General features: G+C 34.4%; 1 protein-coding gene across 1 annotated transcript; it reads right to left on the bottom strand.

Moving 5' to 3' along the window:
- Nucleotides 1-13,720: 13,720 nt before the first annotated feature.
- Nucleotides 13,721-20,724, bottom strand: LOC116141471 (MADS-box protein SVP-like). Its single transcript, XM_031426980.1, has 9 exons — nucleotides 20,677-20,724; nucleotides 20,183-20,375; nucleotides 15,550-15,628; nucleotides 15,174-15,235; nucleotides 14,987-15,086; nucleotides 14,854-14,895; nucleotides 14,228-14,269; nucleotides 13,970-14,127; nucleotides 13,721-13,739 (listed from the first exon to the last, which is right to left on the bottom strand). The coding sequence occupies exons 2-9, from the start codon at nucleotides 20,365-20,367 to the stop codon at nucleotides 13,721-13,723; spliced, it is 687 nt and encodes a 228-aa protein (XP_031282840.1). The 5' UTR covers nucleotides 20,368-20,375; nucleotides 20,677-20,724.

Below are 20,724 nucleotides of genomic sequence, written 5' to 3'. Positions count from 1 at the left end.
TTTGAAAACGACATGTCGTTTACTATTTTTTTTTTTTTTTTAAAAAAAAAAAAAATCTCTCCCACCTGGGACTTGAACCCAGGTCTTTTAATTTACTCACTATACCAGACAGGTCGATTAACCTGCTTGTCATTTCATTTGATTAAAGTCAATTTATTTGTTCTGGGAAGAATGCTTTTAATTCAACCAGATTAACTGCTAAAAACTTCATTAACGACAATTGAACTTAAGTCTCCTAAGTGCGAGTTGAACCTCCTGACCACTAAGCTAAATTGTTTTTTGTGATTTTTTATAATTTTAATTATTAATATTAACACTATTTATGAGATTAATAAATTATTTTTTCTATGCATAACTGATATGAGAACATAAGTTTAAGTTGATATTACTATTATTTCCATATTGAAGAAGTGAATACTATAATGCTTTAAGAGTAGCTAAAGCATCTTAAGGCATGACAATAATCACATAAAGTTATTCTTGTTTAAACTTCATGAGATTTTATAGCATGTAACTTTTAGAGATAATTGCCTGGCCCCAAAGTGAGGTAATTACCTTAGTAAAACAATTAGAGTAAGACATTGAATTAGCATCATGATCAGGCAAATCCTATGCCCAAAGGTATGGATTACTTTATGAGTGATGTATGTTCATTAGTCTTATTAATAAGTGATAAATTCAATGCATGTTAGCAACCTTTGCCCCAAGGAAGGTTTGAATTTATAATTTTGAATTTGACATTGGTTGATTCAAATATAAAGTATGTTTACAATAGCATGACATGATTTAAATTCTTGGCTATTGCAATTGTTTCTACTGTTTTTGCTAATAATTCATCTCATGTTCCAATGTTAAATGGTGAGAACTTTTCTGATTGGAAAGAAAAGATAATGTTAGTACTTGGGTGTATAGATATTGATTTGGCGTTTCGTATGGACGAACCAGCAGTCCCTACAGATGAAAGTACGTCATCTGAAAAGGGCTCCTATGAAAGTGGGAGCGATCAAATTGCTTAAGCTTAATGCAGATAAAGACCCATATAAGTAAGCTTATTAGAGGTTCCATTCCCGAGTGCACCAAGGTGACAGATTTCATGAAAGCACTTGAAGCACAATTTGTGACGTCTGACAAGGCATTGGCTAGCACCTTAATGAGGAAACTTTCTAGCATGAAGTTTGATAGTTCTAAGGATGTGCGTGAACATATTATAGAAATGTGAGATATAACTTCTCAACTTAAGTCTCTAAAGATTGAATTTCTTGTAACTTTCATTCTTAACTCTCTTCCTAATGAGTATAGACCTTTCAAAATCTCATATAACAAACATAAAGAAGATTGGTCCATTAATGAAGTCTTAGTAATGAGTGTGCAAGAGGAGGAAAGATTGAAGAATGAGAATTTGGAAAGTGCTCATTTAGTAGCACATTTCAAAGGAAACGGAAAGAAAGGCAAAGGAATCTCAACATTCAAGAATGGTAAAGCACATGGTAATCCTAGTGGTTACAAAGTTTCGTGCTTCTTCTGCAAGAAAAAGGGACACATGAAGAAAGAATGCTTGAAATAAAAGAATTGGCTTGAGAAGAAAGGCACATATTAAAGAAATGTACCTCATGAATCTTATTTTGTTGATGCTCCTAATGATACATGGTAGATTGATTCGGGTTGTACAGTTCACATTTCCACTACCATGCAGGGCTTCTTAAACCTGAGGAAACCAGTGGGGAATGAACAAAGCATCTATTTAGGCAATCCGATGCATTTTGAAGTGGAAGTCGTGGGGACTTTTAGACTTGTTCTAAATTCTAATTATGCATTGGATCTTGATAATACTGCTTATATTCCATCGGTTTCTAGAAATTTAGTTTCTGTATCCAGAGTCATGAAACTTGGTTATGCATTTACTGTTGGATATGGAAAATTACTTAATCGTTTGTATAAGTTTGATCTAGATCTTGCATTTGAGCATACTCTTATGACTGGGCATGAGGAGAATGGCAACAAATGTTGTATCATTAAAGAGGACTCCTCTAAGTTGTTGGATAAGAGATTGAGACATATCTCTATACAGAGACTTAAGAGGTTGGTGGATGATGGAGTTTTACAAACTCCTAACTTCACTGATTTCGATACTTGTATTGGTTGTATAAAGGGAAAGAGCATTAATAGAGCTACAAAAGGAGCTAGAAAGAGTACTAATAAATTAGAGATCATACATACAAATTTATGGAGACCCTCTCTTATACCTAGTCTAAATGGACAGAGATATTTTATCTCTTTCGTAGATGACCATACTAGATACATGTATCTTTAACTTTTGTTTGATAAATCAGAGGCTATAAATGCTTTTAAGGTATTCAAAGCAGAGGTAGAGAAACAAAGTGAAAAGAAAATAAAGGTTGTAAGGTCAGATATGGGTGGATAATATTATAGATGATAAATAGAAAAGGGTCAAATGCCAGGTCCATTTGTAGAATTTCTTTGAGAATAGGGTATTGTTGCACAATACACCATGCTAGGAACACCGCAATAAAATGGTGTGACAGAAAGAAGAAATTGTACTCTTAAGGACATGGTAAGAAGTATGTATAGTACCTCCAATCTTCCATTAAAGTTTTGGAGTGAAGCATTAAAGACAACAATATATGTCTTAAATCGGGTTCCATCAAAGGCAGTTCCAAAAACTACTTTTGAATTATGGGTTGGTTGGAAACCTAGTTTAAAACATCTACACATTTGGGGGTATCCCGGAGAAGTAAAGGTTTATAATCCAAATGCTAAGAAATTGGACCCAAAAACTATTAGTTGATATTTCATTGGTTATCCAATGAATTCCAAAGGGTTCATATTCTTTTGTCCTTCTCACACACCTACAATTGTCAAAGCTAGAAACGCAAAATTTCTTAAAGATCTTGAATTCAGTGGGAGTGACTTCTTCATAAAGTATAGTTTGAGGAAATTAAGGAACCAGGTTCATCTTTTCAAGATAATCAATTGATTATTTAGATCATTTAGAAGATCAATTGACTCAAGATGAACAAATTCCTAGTTAGTCGCACCATAAAGATTCAACTAATAATGATATTGTTGTCCAAAATCAGGATAATATGGATGAAATAGTTGAATTAAGAAGATCTTCGAGAGTAAGGAAACCAATGATTTCTAATGATTATATGGTATAACATCAAGATACTGATTTTGATGGTCAGTTAAATGAAGATCCCACTTCATTTTCACACGCCATGAATGGAGAAAAATCTCTCTTTTGGTATAATGCCATGAAAGATGAAATGGAATCAATGGCCAAAAGCCAAGTTTGGGCACTCGTCGAATTACCACTATAAGCAACAAATATTGGATGTAAATGAGTCTTTAAGATCAAAAGAGATGTTTTTTGGTAATTTCGAAAGATATCAAGCAAGATTGGTGGCTAAGGGTTTCACACAAAAGGAAGGCGTCGATTACGATGAAACTCTCTCCATTTTCAAAGAAATATTCATTAAGAATTGTCATAGCATTATGTATACATGAAACAGCCTGAATGTTTCTGTAATGAGGATAAGCTAGTATGCAAGTTGAATAGATCCATCTATGGACTTAAGCAAGCATCCCGTCAGTGTTACACAAAGTTTCATAATGTTATCATCCCATTTGGTTTCATTGAGAATACTGTGGACCAATGTGTTTATTTTAAAACCAGTGGGAGCAAGTTTATCTTCTTAATTCTATATGTGGATGATATTTTACTTGCAAGCAATGATTTAGGTCTGCTTCATGACACCAAAGGATTTCTTTCTCAAAATTTTAAGATGAAGGATATAGGAGTCAAAACAAACGAAAGAATTTGTAAAAAGGAAGAACCAGAGAGTAAAGCTGATTCAGTAGCGTAAAGTATTCATTAATATTGAGTTTACAATTTCTTCTATTATATAAAGAAGAATGAAACTACACCGTATAACATCTGCGCCTAATTACTCAGCTGCGTCTAATTACACAAACAGCATAACATTTGTGTTTATTCACAAAACTGCCACTTTCAACATTTGGTCAACATGCCCCCTCAAACCAAGCTACGTATCTCTGCACTTTTGACCTGAAAACTAAGCTTGTTAAGGAGCAGTTCTGAACTGATCTGAGAAACAATTTTGCAGAAAAATCACTCTGTACTTTACTCTGCTATTCAACATCACACTCTACACTTTGTAACAAACACACACTGCAACTGCTCATTTTTCTTTTGTACCAGCATTGCTATATCACAACATCACACAACATTTTAGTCATCACAGCATAATCAACACACTCTGCTTATTCTAGTAATTCTGATGCTGCAACATTACACAATATACACCAGAAAATACTTCTACAACTCTGCATTTTTCTTTTGTAACAAACACACACTGCAACTGTTCTAACATCACACCTGCAGATACAATACTTCTTAACTTCTGCATTTTTCTTTTGCAAACACACACAAGCAACTACTCTAAACACACCTGCAGATACACATTATTTTTTTTTGCAACACACACACACTGCAACTACTCTAACATCACACCGCAGATACATACTTTAACTTCTGCATTACCAGAAAACACTTCTACAACTTGCAACACCAACAGATCACACTCTTTAACATATCAATACCAACAAGTGGCTTCTTTAACAGATCACACTTTGCAACTACAACATAACATTGCAACTCTCCCACATTTTGCAAACAACCATTCTACAACCATCATTCTCTGCAATAAACATTCTGAACAGATCACCTGCAGCTCTTCAGCATTTAACAAAAAACACTTCTACAACTCTGCAACACCAACAGATCACACTCTTAACATATCAATACCAACAAGTGGCTTCTAACAGATCACACTTTGCAACTACAAAATACACTGCATCTCCAACATTTTGCAAAAACCATTCTACAACCATCCTACAACCATCATTCTCTGCAATAAACATGCAACAGATCACCTGCAACTCTTCAGCATTTAACAGACCACACTTTGCAACTACAACATAACACTTTTGCAAACAACCATTCTGCAACAAACATTCCTGCAATAGACATTCTGCAACAGATCACACCCTGTAACTGCAATTTTCAAAAAAACTCAAAAAACTGCAATTATTGATGCATGTCATCCTTGCTGACTACATTCAGTTTTTCACAGTAATTCTGCAAATAGGCAGCAGACAAAGCCTTTGTCAACAGATCTGCAATTTGCAACTTAGACGGCACATATGTATAGCTACCTTATTAGCCAACACCGTTCTCTAATATAATGAGCATCTTTTCTATGTGTTTGGTCCGTGCATGAAACACCGGATTAGATGCCAAGGCAGCAGCACTAACATTATCGCACCAAATGACAGGTTTAGAAGTTATGGGAATACCCAATTCAGCAAATAAACTTTGTAACCATGCAACCTCTGTTCCAGTTTGAGCTAAAGCCCTGTACTCAGCTTCAGTAGAGGATAAGGCAACTACTTTTTGCTTCCTGAAGCTCCACTGTATTAAATTTGGACCCATGTACACACAATAACCACTTGGATCTCCTATCTTCCAAATTGCTTCCCCAATCTGCATCAGCATAGCATCAATCTGCAAGCCCCTGCAGGCTTGAAATGCAAGCCATGATCTAATGTCCCTTTCACATATCTCAAAATTCTCTGCAAGCTGCCATTGTAGATTGTAGGAGCTGATAAAAACTGACTTAATTTGTTAACGGGAAAGCTAAGATAGGCCTGGTAGGGTGAGGTACTGAAGAGCCCCAATTGTACTACGAAAGACTAGGGTTCTCAAACAGTTCAACTGTCATTGGAAGCTAATTTTGTACCACAGCCATAGGTGTACAGCAAGAATTTGCATCTAGCATGCTGGTCTTTGTTAAAAGATCAGAGGCAACTAGTTTGCTTCAAATGATACCTTTGCAAGTCTAGTAGCCTCTAATCCAAGAAATAACGCAGGGAGCCAAGAGTTTTGAGAGCAAACTCTTCATTAAGTTTTGCATTAGCTGTGAAATGTAAGCTGGATTGGACCCTGTTATGAGGATATCAACATAAACTAACACATAAGTTAGACAAGAATCTTGCTTACATACAAAAAGACTAGAATCAGAAATAAAATTCAGAAATCCTTTGCTAAGCAGGGTGTTTTCAACTTATCAAACCAAGCCCTTGGAGTTGTTTAAGACCATATAAAGCTTTGTAACTTGCATACAAAAGTAGGCTGAGAAGAATTCAAACCCAATCGGTGCTGCATATACAATTCTTCATTCAAGGTCCCATTCAAAAATGTATTCACATCAAAATTGCTGAATATCCAACAATTTGTTACTGCCAAAGTCAGAATTATTCTGATGTAGACGGTTTAACCACGGGACTAAATGTTTCAATAGTCAAAACCAGGGGTTTGTTGAAACCCCTTGGCAACCAACCTTGCCTTGTACTTTTGGAGTGTACCATCAGCATTAAATTGTGTGCGAAACACCCATTTGTTTCTACCACATTCATATTAGGAGATAAAGGTACAAGCACCCAAGTTGCGTTATGAACAAGTGCATCAAACTCAGATTTCATGGCTGCTTTCCAATTAGGACTAGCTAATGCATCAAAAACTGAAGCTGGTTCTGTTTCAACTGGAGTTGTGAAGAAACAGACAGAGAAGCAGAAGGTTAGTAGGAAAAACCAATGCTGAATCTGAGAAATTATTGTCCAGGTAGTAGCAAGAATAGGTACAACATCCACATTTGTTGTAGTAAGGCAAGCAGTAGAGATCAAGATCAACACTATGATCAACATCAGCACTGGTTTGAACAGAGTTTATGGCAGCAGCTTTTGCTCTTGTCACCATAGAATGAGTATTTGTTGCTATTGACTGAGAAGATATTGACTTTGGAGAATTTTGACAGTGTAAGATCAACTTCAAGTGAGCAAGACGGAGGTATAAAATGGGATGGATAATGGCAGAGGGAATAACTAATGGATGGAGCAGTATTAGTATGAGGAACTATGTTAGAGGTTGACTCAAAACTGAAGAAGAAGGTATAGATGCAACCGGGAATTGTACATCAGAATTTGAAGAGAAGGTGCAGATGCAACAGGTGATTGTTCACAGAATTTGAAGAAAAAGGTGCAGACGCAACAGGTGATTGAACACCAGAATTGATTGACTTAGTAGTTAGTGAAATACCAGAATTAGAGTGACTCTTGCTGCAATCTGGAAACAGAGGAGGAGACTTTAATGTAGTAACAGAGTTAGAATGCTTACCTCCTGTTACACCATTGTCAGACTTGTTTGCAGGGCTGATACTGTAGGGAAACAGAAGCTTGACCAGAGGAAGTTGGATAAACAGCAACAAATGGGAAGAAGAAGGAGTTTCATGTGAGTTTCTTGGGGTAGTAGGTGATGAGAATGTAGAACAAAAGGGCCTTGGGCAAAAGGAAACTCAAAAATCATTAAATTTGACATTGGAGTTATTATAATTTTTCCATCAGGTTTTAAACATCTATAACCTTTGTGAACAAGACTATACCCAACAAAAACACATTTAACGATATGAAAACCAACTTATTATCATTGTACCTTCGAAGAAAAGGAAAGCAAGTACAACAAACACTTTTAAGGAGTCATAAACAGGCATATGATTGAATAATTTCTGATAAGGTGATGAAATTAATAGTGGCAGTAGGCATCCTATTTATGAGAAAAACAGCGGTTTCAAAAGCAACCACCAAAAACATAAAGGCATAGAAGCATGGGCAAGAGAGTTAACCCGTTTCTACTAAATGCCTATGTTTTCTTTCACATCTTCCATTTTGTGATGAATGTATGCACATGAATCTAAACCGAATACCTAATTCAGTGAGTAGGGTTGTAATGCAATGTACTCTCCACCTTGATCAGATTGCAACACTTGAGTTTGTGACCAAATTGCCTTCGGCAAGTGAGAACTTGATAAAAACAGATTTTACTTCTGCCTTTGCGAGAGGAAACAACCAAGTGTATCTACTAAATCACTAAGAATTGTACATAATAACGAAAACCCTCTGCAAAAGGTAGGGGTGCAGGACCCCACACATCACTATGTAATAACTCTAAGGGAGCAGTGGTCATGGAAGAAGAAGATGGAAAACTGATAAGATGCAGTTTTCCCATTTGACAGGATCACAAAATTCAGGTGCAGAAGTTAACTTAGATGGAGAGATAACAATGTTTTTAGGTAAAGTAGCAAGAATTTATTTGAATAAGTGAATGTGGGTGTCCTAGTCTCATGTGCCATGTCATATATGCATTCTTAGTAGTATCAGAAGTAAACAAGAATTCAGAATAGAATTAGAGTAACCAGATTTACATTGAGACTTAAGAAGATCAGAGGAACTTTCAGAATTTAACTGAACCATAGTAAAATCTTTATTGCTGAAAAGATTATTACATGTCATAAGACCCCCAGATTACTATCATAACTGGAGTTACTACATTTCATAAGACCATCAGGATTACTATCATCACCAGAATTAGTAACAAGATTATTTAACTCACATCATGATGACAACCAAGACTATATGTAGAGCAGGATACACCAGGTTTACAGTTGCCTGACTACATAACGTAAAACCTGATATCAGAAGAGAGTTCGGTGCTAGACTATTTGTAATAGAAAGATTGGAACAAAAACCTAGAGTAAGGTGCATCGAATTGGATAAACAGGGCACAGCAGACCTAGGTGAGAATTCAACTGGTAAAAGCCTCCTTTAAGTTCCCCTTGCAGAAAGTAGCCCGGTTAACTTGTCCTAACAATGCAACAATCAGATTAAACTCTAACTACATCATTATCCTTAGTAAACTTAGAGATACTTAGCAAATTTGTGATTTTAGGCACACATAGAATATTTTTGAGCATTAAACATTTGGAATGAAGATGACTAGATAAAGGAGTAAAGCCAATATGAGAAGTTAAGAAACTCACCATTCCCCACTTGAAGTTGATTTGCACCATCATAACTCTTGCTAAGACTCATGTGACTAAATCAGCAGTGACATGATTGTTGCGTCTGAATCCATGTACCAACAGGATCAGGGGGTGGAAGATGTAGCAAGAGCAGAATGTAAGCTGGCTGAGGATGAGCTTGCTGATTGTACACGAAACACCCCGATTTAGAGCCAGAAAAAGGGACATCTGAACTAGCCACAAAAGCTTGACTATCCCCTGCTAGCTGCTGACTTGGAAATTTAACAGTGAACTTCCGGATTATCAGCACTTTGATGAGAAAACTGGGACTGTTGTGTATTCTGAGCAAAAGACCCTATAGGACCAGCAGATTGTTCAACAAGTTGTGGCTGCCCAAACTGTTGGGATTGAGAGTTCAGGATTAGTGAAGGCATTAAACCAGAAGAGTATCTCTGGTCACATATGATGAGAGACAGACTGCGTGGGGAATAAAATTGGATGGTTGTAAGTTGGAGTGTGGTGACTGTGAGTTGGTGTAGACACTGCTAAAGGTACCATTATAGGCAGCATTGAATCTGTGTAACACTGCCAGCGGAATGTCTGCCTTATTACACACCTGACAGATTAGCCTGTTCCTCCCAAAGTTTCTGCCTCTTCCTCTGCCATACTGTTGAAAGGGAGGTCTTTGAGTGAAATGTTGTGTGTTGTAGGTAAATTGAGGTTGGTGTTCTAGTCCAGCATTGTAAGCAGCAGCAACAGGTATGGCATAATTCTGTTGAAAGTGTGGATTCCTAGTGACACTAGTGAAGGAATTGGAATAGATTTGTGTTCAAATGTTTGTAGTGTGTTAGGTAAGTTTTTTGTATTGAAATGTTGAGTGGAAGGAGAGTTTGTATTAGACATCAGTAAGAGTTCCAGTGTGAGAAGTGATGCCACATTTACAGAATTGTTATACAAATCTGTTGTATTAAGTTTTTCCAACCTAAGCTCATATTTTGCAACAGAAACTGAGCTTCCTGCAGAGACACGGTATCAACTTTGGACTCAAGTCTGAGGTTAAATTGACAATAACTGCATCATATTCTGGTCCTAAACCATCTAATACGTACTGCAACAACTCCTTCAGCCACAATCAATCCACTAGCCGATAAACTTTCTGCTATTTCCTTCACTTTCAACATAATCAGAAAACTCATATCCTTTTGAGTGGTTTGTAATAGGTTCTTAAGGTGTAAAGCTCTAGCCTTAGAATCATTTAGGAACTCAAGATGCAAGGTATTCCAAATATCAGTGATATCCTACATTTTGATATTACTCCACAACATACTTTCAAAAATGGAAGCTAAAAGCCAACTGACAAGGAACTTATCTGTGCGCTTCCATAAGATATAGGCAGGATCACTTATACTAGCCAAATCATCACCTAACTTAAGTTCACCTCAATTTGCCCTAACTCATTTTCAATATCTGAATCGATACAAGTAAAGGAGAAGGACAGGGAACTTTACCAATGAGATGATCCTCCAATTCATGCGATCCTACAGCGAAGAGAACCTGTGAGCTCCAGAATCGATAGTTGTTTCTTGTGAGCTTTGGACTAATGGTTTGCAAACTGGAAGGTAAAACTGAAATTCCACGATTTGAAGATTCCTTGATCAAATGCGAAGTAGAACGATCGATTGACTCTCTTAGAAGCTCTTCTATGCTTTTAAGAGAGTTTGCCGAACCAGAATCAGTTGCCATTGACACTTAGTCAGTGGCTCTGATACCAAGTCAAAACAAACGAAAGAATTTGTAAAAAGGAAGAACCAGAGAGTAAAGCTGATTCAGTAGCGTAAAGTATTCATTAATATTGAGTTTACAATTTCTTCTATTATATAAAGAAGAATGAAACTACACCGTATAACATCTGCGCCTAATTACTCAGCTGCGTCTAATTACACAAACAGCATAACATTTGTGTTTATTTACAAAACTGCCACTTTCAACATTTGGTCAACAATAGGTGAAGCCTCTTATGTCATTGGCATTGAGATTCACAGAGATAGATCTACAATGTTTTTAGGTTTATCTCAAAAGACCTACATCGAAAAGATTTTGAAAAATTTCCGAATGTAAAATTGTTTACCATCACCAACTCCTATTGTTAAATGAGATAAATTCAATTTGGAACAGTGTTCAAAGAACTCATTGGAGTTCAAGGAGATGAATAAAATACCTTTTGCTTTCAAGTTTTATGGTTGAAAAACTTTATATCTGATTTAAGAGTTATTAACCTCATTGCAAGGCTATTAAAGATTTACTGTGATAACTGTCATTTTTTTCTCAAAGAATAACAAAAATAGTAGTCTCAACAACAAACATATAAATATAAAATATATTTCTAGTAGAGGTCATGTTAAAGAGCAAAAGGTACGGAATTAATGCTCGCCGATCACATGACCAAAGGATTGCTGATTAAAGCATTTAAAGATCATGTGAATCGTTTGGGACTAATTAGTTCATTTAATGTATAAATTAGCTTTTATGTTTGTATCAATAACCTTATTTGGATATTTTGACATATACATTTTATCTATTATATTTTGGTGCACATAAAGTTAAATGTCAAAATTAAAGTGGACCACAAATAACTTATAGGAAGTTCATTCATAAATTAAAAAAACTCATAAACATTGTTTTAAAAGCCAGACCGGACCGGCAGGTCCAATCGGTTGGACCGGGAACCGGTCACGTGTCCGGTTCGAGTCAACCCTAAAACCGTTATAATGCAATGGACCGCGTTAAACCGTTAAAAAATCGGATATTTTCAGCGAACCGTCGGTCCAACCGGACCGACTGATAAACCGGTCCAATTAAAAATCCCTAAACCTAATACACGCAGCCTTCTTCTTATCGCGTTCAGTTCATCTCTTTCTCAGTTTCTTAAGCAAATTTCTCAGCTTCTTCTCTCTTCTCTGCAAAAAATTTTCAGCTTCGTCTCTATTGTCTGTTCTCTGCGAAGACTTCTCTCTGAAATCCCACCCAAATCGCATCTGAACTCTCTAAAATCAACAACGACGTCTTCCTCCCCTGTCGAAAATCGACGACGACAGCTTCGTTCGTCGCTGGAAATCGACGGCAACAGCTCCATTTGTTGACGACAACTCCATTCTTCGATCCAGGTAATAAACACGCCATTCTTCAATCCAGCTTCAATAATCACTAATTTCAATTTCATTTTTGTAGCAATGTCATCCTACAAATATTCAAGAGGTCCTATATAGGATCTGTGAACAAACGAGTAGTCTATGGACCGTGTATTTCATCCTTTTGATTTTTATGCATCATATATGCCTCTGATGATTAATACATAATGTGGTATCAAATGAGTGTAGCATTATTTATCAACTGATATCTGGAATATTTATTTTAACACATTCAAGTGGCATTTTGCATTATATGTGTAGGGATGTTACTATATATGTATATTGCTCTGTGGTTTTTATTTCATCATTCTAGTAAAGCATGCAAGACTGCTAGGGTTTGTTTGTGTTTTCATTGTTTGATTGCAGAACTGAGAATGACCATTAGTTTTGCTGATGCGTATATTATGTATAGTCTAATTGTTTTTGTTTTTCTCTTTTTGGATAGTATGATTGTTAATTTGTGGTATTAGTGTTTAAGATTGACTTTTAGCTTTCTGATTAAGTCAACGCTCAACTTCCGCTTAGTTAGGTGCCGTTATGGGGCTTAATTGTTTTTTTTATTATTATTATAATCTATATATTAAATATGAGACTGATTTCATAATGTTGGGGTTGCATTTAGTTGTTAATTGAATATTTGAAATTAATATATGATGTAGAAAGTAAAGCATTCACTCCCAACTGTATCCATCTTGAACAGCTAAAATAGAATAAGCTTGCTTATAAGGTGTATCCATCTTGAACAGCTAAAATGGAATAAGCTTGCTTATAGGGTGATACCAATTAAGTCATAAAGTACTTTTGAAACTGCCAACTGGTTTATTCAATTATGAGTTTTGTTGTTTGACCTTTACCTTTTGGATTACAAATTTTGCCTGTGGATACTTAATTGCAACATACATGGTTATGATGATAATGATAGTGATAAATTTTGATGACGCTCAACCAACATGGAGACGGATAAAAAAAAAAATACTTGCATCAAATATTTTATTATTAATTAGTATGTATTTTGATATTTAATATGTAAATACATCATTTTTTACTTTGAATTGTACTCAAATACCTAAATTATGTTAAAATTATTATTGAATTTGAACTTTGAATCACGTTGGATTGAACAATAATTAAGTTGCTATTGTCTTATTAAAAAATAGAAATCTAAAAAAAAAAAAAAAAAAAAGTTTTTTTAAAAATGTGTTAGCATCATCATGATGTGTGATGACATCACCCGTCCAACCGACGGTCCAATCGGTTGAACTGATTGAACCGTGACCCGATCATCAAAACAGGTTGCCCTCCAGTTCGGTTTTTAAAACAATGCTCATAAAATACTCATAAAATATCATGCATTGTAATAAATGAGAGAGTACTCGATTTAAAGGTTATGGCCGCCATTATTCATATATTAAGCTTTTATGTAAGTAATACTTGCTATAACTCATATCATGACCTTATTCGGATTAATCACCTATACATATTTTTCAAATTGTGACAGGAGGCCATGTGGGAGAATGTAAGGTTTGATGTGCCCACATGCCACAATCGGAGGAAATCCACTTCGTCTTCTCCAATTCAGCAAGAGAAGGGAAGCCTACAAAATAGTTAAAAGAAGCAAAAAGTAGATCAAAAGAAAATTAAAAATGTCCAGCAGTACCCTTGCATGTTGACTTCGCATTAATTATTGTGTCAATATTAAGGTTGCTTTCTCAGTCTCGTCTCTTTTATCAAAATGCAGAAACATTGTGATAAGCTTAAACTATTGAATTGGGAGATAAAGATTCATTTACATATGCATGACCCTATACTGATAATTAAGCTTACCCTAATTTGAGAGAAGTATCAGAACTGTCATCCTCTGTAGGCAGGCCGCTGCTGCAGCTGCAAACATTAGTAGCAGATTCTGATGACAACCCTTCTTCCTGGATTGAGATTTCTGAATCAGCTAGGACGAGGCTTTTTCCGTTATACAAGTTGGCCACCTGTTCCAAATTTGAAAGATCCCTCGCCATTTTTAAAATAAAATGAAATAAATAAAATTATTATAACAGTCCACCAAAATGAATTCTTATACGGTTATACCTTCTGTTTTAGCTGTCTATTCTCCTCCAATAGTTGTGCTCCCTGCAAATAGTACCAAGTTGAAAACTCAAGATAGAACTCGACTTATGATATCTTAATAATCAACAGCAAACTGGAGAGGCCTTCAACCGAAGAGCCTTGATATATATATAAAGTATTGCACACCATTATATGGAAATTAAAGAACTTAAGCTATAGCTCATGACTGTGTCCTTAAAATTACAATGCAAACTGAAAATCTGCACGTACATTTCAAAATTGCTAATATTATAAATAGAAAAATCTTTCGTGGAAAATTTTAATGCCAAAAAATTGAAGTCATTATATATATGAAAAAATAAAAACTCTCAAGAGTGAAAGTCCACATATTTTAGTTGATTCATGTATTATAGATAAACATTATTTTCATATCATCTATTTATTGAATTTTAAAGTCAATAAAAACATAATGTATTTCCATGAATATCTCCTCTCTGACTTTGAGATGATCTCAATTAATATATCCTTACGAAGAAACTTGTTTGTTATCCTTCTAGTACACTATTGATTCAACCACGAACAGTGACTGCTAGCTTTAAATTAGTAAGAAAGAGCATGAACAACAGGGAAAATATTTGTCTTCTAACCTTTCTTTCAAGTGAAGAGATCTCGCTCATAATCCGTTCACTCTGATAGGGAAAATAAAACTTATGTGAACACCTGCATGAATTATGGTACATATATATACTTAGTTAGCAATAAAATTAAAAAAATACATACCTTTGTTTCAAGAACACGCCCAAGTCCTGATTCAAGCATTTTTTCGAGTTGCTGTAATTCCTCTAGATTCAATCCTTTAAGATCTTCTCCTTGCATTTGTCTATTATAAAAGGTAATATTAATAATAAAGGAATTTTAGCTAACTTGCCTAAGTTAAAAAACAATATAACTACATTAAAATATATACCGTAGTTCATGGCTCTTATCAGCAACTTCCTTACTCAATCTGATGTGGTTGCTATTTTCCAGCTACATAAGAATAGAATTGCCAGTCAGTTCTGATATGTAAAGCTTGACAATTACTGGGAAAAAGAAATTTATACATGTGATGCCAAGTTAGCCCATGCAAGTGAATTGGAAATCTCTTCCATTGCAGTTTTTGAATACTCAACTAGTTAAAAATATGCTTAATTAAAAAGTTAAATTAGTGAACCCCAAGCCTTTTGGAAAATTCACCTCAGAAATTCTAATGGCATGCCTATGTAATTTTCCATTTGTCATTTAGAACCTCTTAAAAACGTACATAGTTATGATAATTTAACAAAACTGATCAAATAAATTACCTGCAGTTCAAGCGATGGTTGGTCAAGGTTTCCGATGTTATTAGAGTGCAGATTATGCCTTGAAATTGTGTCCTTCATGCTTCACAACCAAATGTATGTACTAAATATGTTAGACACGTCAGAACTCATAGCAAAATTTGCCATGTAAAGGATTAGTTAAAGCAAATTGAACTGTTTGAAACTACACTGTAAAATATATGGCAAGTGGAGTTTCAATCAATTGCTAGAATAAAGATCCCATCAGCTGGGAAGGCATCAGACCCTATTCATCATATATATGATCTATATAAAATTATAATGATGTTTAATCTAACTGCACTATCTATTCACCAAATGACATGTTTGTTATCTGTCATTACATCCAATCATCCATCATCCACCCCATATATTTAAGCATTTGCTGTTTGTTATAACAGAATACAACCATTCAACTGACATATTGACTGATAATTTAAGTGAAAATCCAGAAACCTAGCCATTTGAAAATTTACAAGAGATGAAAAGTAATATACAATTTATTTAAATAACAAAGTTCATTAACCTTAATTTAGCAACTTTATAACATAATGTTAGATGCCTTAGAGATTCTGAACAAACTGTAAAATTAGAGTCAAAAAGTGTCAAGATGCCTTAGAGATTCTGTTACTAACAATTAACAAAGGACGTAATATAATATAACCACTTTGGCCTGCATAGAATACAGAAGAATTTCCACAAATCCTTTCAACGTGACTTGACGAAGAGAAGAGCTTCTGTTATTCAAATTTATTGACCGAAAGGCTATAAATGTGACTCCACCTCCCAGTTTAGGAGAAAACTTGGCTAAAGGCAAAAACTTCTTATTCATCTACTACACCTCACATCAAATGGCCAAGGCAACAACTTCTTATTTATCAACCAACTTATAAATTTAAGACATGAATTTCAATCAAGAGACTTAACCATGGAAACAAAAAGACATGGTAATAGTCTATATGATAATTTATGTCATAGGGTTAATCACATTCAACGGAATTTAGAAATGTAAATATTTATCCCCAAATTCATGGCAGAATTCAGAGTTGATGTATTTCTATAGCAATCAACAATAATTATGCTTCCAACAAAGTAATAAGTTTTGAGATTTAGGTGAAGTTTAACGTGCAGCTCTGAGAAATAAAGATTAATAACAAATTAATTATAAGAATACGCATAGTATATGATCTTTATAAGATCTTTATAAAACAATTGTTCCTCAAAACCCTATCTATATCAGCTCAAGCAAGATCATGTTCACAACTATCACCTCAATAAACAGGTAACTCAAAAAGAAATAGGAAAAACAAGCGATATTGTAATGAAACATAATAAGCTACTTGTTCACTATAGTCATATAAAAAAAAAAATTAAGAATACCACTCGGGTTCCAAGTTATCTATACAACCAACCAATGCATTTACACCAACCATGAAAATATTCTCTCTAGTCAATCTTTATCATAAATGTTTTAACAACAGGATATTGGATAGTGATATAGATGAAGCAGTACCTCTAAGGTATCATAGAAGTTCTTAATCATGTTAGCACCTTTTACAATTAAGTGTCAATATACATGATTTTTCCTTACAAATGGACCTTTCCCATTGAATCTGGTTTGAGGCCATAGAGCCCTATTCTTCAAAATTAATATCAGAATTTACTCCAAACTCAAATCTACCATAAGTCCACAAAATTGTACCTTCACAAGGCCACATGCAATGGAAGTTCTTAAAAGCTTGTTTATACTTATAATCAAACTAACAAAATTTTGGCTTAAATTGAAGAAAGTTAAATTCAATTTGTTCAGAATCGAGCAAATTCATGCATATAAGACTCATTGATGACTAATGTAAGGTCAGAATAAATTTTGAACAACTTTTACATGGTTACAATCAATCTTCAATATATATAATTATTAGAACTTGACTCAAGTTTGCACTTAAGAAGAATTTTATTTATTAATAAGCTTATGTATATATATTCAAACACAACTTATGAGATCAACTGATCAACTCAAGTTCAAACTTAAAAAACTTACAAATATTATATACAAGTCCAGGCTAAACGACCCAAAACTCAACCGAACATTTTCAAACCCTTGCACAAACAAGTCTCATTAGAAGGTAAATTAGCTAGACTCTTTCACCTTAAATGAACTACCATCGAGCTTAATTTAGAAGGTCAACCAGAGTCTTTCACCTTAATTAAACCAACATCTAGCTTGATTTGAGCTTGGTTAAATCCTTTATTAGCCACATTCAAGTAAAAAGTAAAACTAATATTGGCCTGCTCAGTTTTGCCGACCAACTTAATCATGTTTATTAAAATGAGAACAGTCATTATTCAAATCAGCTACCCTTTGAAACCAAGAAAGTTAAATGGTTGTCTGCTACTATGGAAACCCAAAAATACAGGAGGACTTTTCATGTGGAACCTTGAATGATAAGGATGATACCAACATTCTCAAAAACTCAAAAGGCTTTAAATTTGATAAAAAAACGTATGGTCTTATGACACATTCATGAACATTAATCATAAGTTTGAATATTAATGCTTCTGAATGTACCATAAGATGCTTAACCATCAATCATAACTTTCAATATCAACAAGTAATGTATCTTGATTTTCAGCTAGTCTCGCTGAATTATGAAAGCATAATCAGTTATAATGAAGACAATATAACGTTCAAATATTAGAACAAGACTATATCAAAGTTAAAGTAAAACTTTAATTCACTGAATATATTGATATTTGCTCCTCTCCTCTCCCTTCAGAGTAAAATCCTTGTTTCTTATCAAGATAGAAAATGCTAATTAAAATAAAACTTGTAACATCTACTTCAACCAGTATTCATTATTGTTCAGTTTTTTAATGAGACTGATCTCCTTTTTTTTTTTTTTTTTTTCTTTTTTTTGGGGTAATTAAGCTTTAAATAGACAAAAGAAAAGAATGTACAAAGAGGCCTATAAAGGCGGCCAACCTACTACAAGAGGAGGATCAAAAACAAAAGTTTAACCAAGACAAAAGACCTATATAGGACACTATCTTCCAATGCACATTTTACCACCGGACAAACCCTGGGTTAGGATGAAAACAAAAACCTATACAAGACCATCTCCAAAACATACACTATACAACCATCACCAAAGAATGATCTGTAAGATGTTTCATATGTTACATTTCGTTATTTAACCTATTTATGATATTAAGTTCTAGCAGATTTTTAAATCATGAAATGATAACCATCAATTCTTATCAAAAAAAAAAAAAAAAAAATTAACAGCATTTTCATAACCATCAATTTAAAGGTCTGGAAAGTTGCTGCCAAACAAACACAGATTACTTGTAATCTTGTATCCATTTCATACATAAATCAAACTCTTGAACTTAAAAGTGGATGAAAACCAATTCCAAAGCCTCTTATACAACACAAACAAACACAATAACAACTACTCTACCTAACATGCACCCAGAAATTATTTATTTATAATTTTACTGATGAAAAGATAAGTATTAACAATATATTTAACTTCAAACCTTATTATAAAATAAACAATTAAGTATTTATTAATATGTTTGGGGTAAAATTATACATATACAATACTTAACATTTAACCCTTAAACCATCCCCCATCCCCATGCATCCTCACTCAACTTGTGTCCTTTCGAAAACTACTTTATACTTATACAATTGACTTAATGAAATTTGTTACCATTTTTTTTTTCTTAACTACCATAACAGTATCCTAGATTAGTTAGTTGTATTCAAACATAAATACGTAATAGGTAATAAGGAATGTATTTAAGCCAAAACGACCTGAAAAATAAACTGAAATAAGTACTTCTTAAATTTAATTTAAGACATATAACATAATTGTTATAATGTATATTTATATTTCTCACCTTGACACCAATTAAATAATTAAATAGAGGCGTACGTACATTCATCGTATGGTTGAATTCGTTGAATATTTAAAGTAGTTGAGCTCAAATACAGAGATGAAGTTATGATATTGATATTTATTTTGTTATTTTATGACAAAATAATAGGTCAATTAAGAATATAATGAAAATTGTATATATTTCAAGAAAAGTCACAACGGGATTGAGACTCCGCCAAAGTCTGTACCCGCTGTAACAAACAACCATATAAATCAAAGTTTTAGGTCTGATGCGAGACTGCTGTTGACCAGAAAATATAAAAATGCAATTCAATGGAGGAGATAACAAAGATCTTGGAAGTCGCCGTGAGGATTTTCACTCTTACTTAGTATAAACTCTTAAGAGTCCGTAGAATTAATCAAGTCTGAGAGTGTGAACCAAAATACGACGTTTTTTTTAAAGCGACCATGGAATTTCAGCAAAGAAGTTGCTTTATTCCCTTCTGTAAAGTTTTTTTTCTTGCTGCTTGAGAGATCGAACGTGATGGGAAAGAGTGGAAACTTGAAGGAGTCTCTCTCACGCGCGGACAAACACAAAGACAAGGACACGAAAACACATAAACACAGACACGGGAAGACAAAGGTCCGAAATAATATGTGGAGTTGAAGAAGAAAAGTTATAGATTTATCGTACGGAATTTCAATATGGATAAAAAAATGGAATTGGAAAATACCTGGAGGCGCTGCAGTATTCAAAGAGCTTGCCAGTAGCTGAGAAAATGATGAGAGCAACCTCGGCGTCACAGAGAACAGAAAGCTCTTCCGCTTTCTTAAAGAGACCTCGCCTCCTCTTAGAGAAGGTGACTTGCCTGGCCGTTACGTTATCAATCTTCTTGATCTTGATCTTCTCTCTCGCCATTCTTCACCCTCCAAAAATCATCAACCCATAACTTTCACATTTTCTAAGTATAAGAAAGTAAGAAACCATACATATAAAATGGAACTAAAAGGGGTAAAAATGAAGTGGATTTTCTTCCAATTTATGAAAGAATCCTAGCAGAAACCCTAGTTAAAGACCCGGTTCAGATCCAGGTTAAGAAACCCAGAAAAAATTAATAGAAAAAAAAACCACCAATCATAACTCATGAACATGCAAACAATTACAAAAGAATGACAGATTAAAGATTTTAGTGTGTAGGGGGGCAGAGTGGGTTTGTTTCTTATTTACCTTCTCGGAGTGGTGTGTTAGGTCTGAACTGATCTCACACAGCTACCA

The sequence above is a fragment of the Pistacia vera genome, unplaced genomic scaffold (genome assembly GCF_008641045.1).
Source record: "Pistacia vera cultivar Batoury unplaced genomic scaffold, PisVer_v2 Contig1114, whole genome shotgun sequence".
NCBI lineage: Eukaryota > Viridiplantae > Streptophyta > Magnoliopsida > Sapindales > Anacardiaceae > Pistacia > Pistacia vera.
This window is presented reverse-complemented; position numbering and strand designations above follow the sequence as displayed.

Bases quoted from the DNA above. Each gene is read 5' to 3' on its own strand.
- LOC116141471 (XM_031426980.1), bottom strand. From the start codon at position 20,367: ATGGCGAGAGAGAAGATCAAGATCAAGAAGATTGATAACGTAACGGCC. The intron at 15,629-20,182 runs GTATTTTCCAAT...TTGGTTGTGAAG, and splicing joins GAATACTGCAGCGCCTCCAG to CATGAAGGACACAATTTCAA. The intron at 14,270-14,853 runs GTTAGAAGACAA...TACTATTTGCAG, and splicing joins TCTCTTCACTTGAAAGAAAG to GGAGCACAACTATTGGAGGA.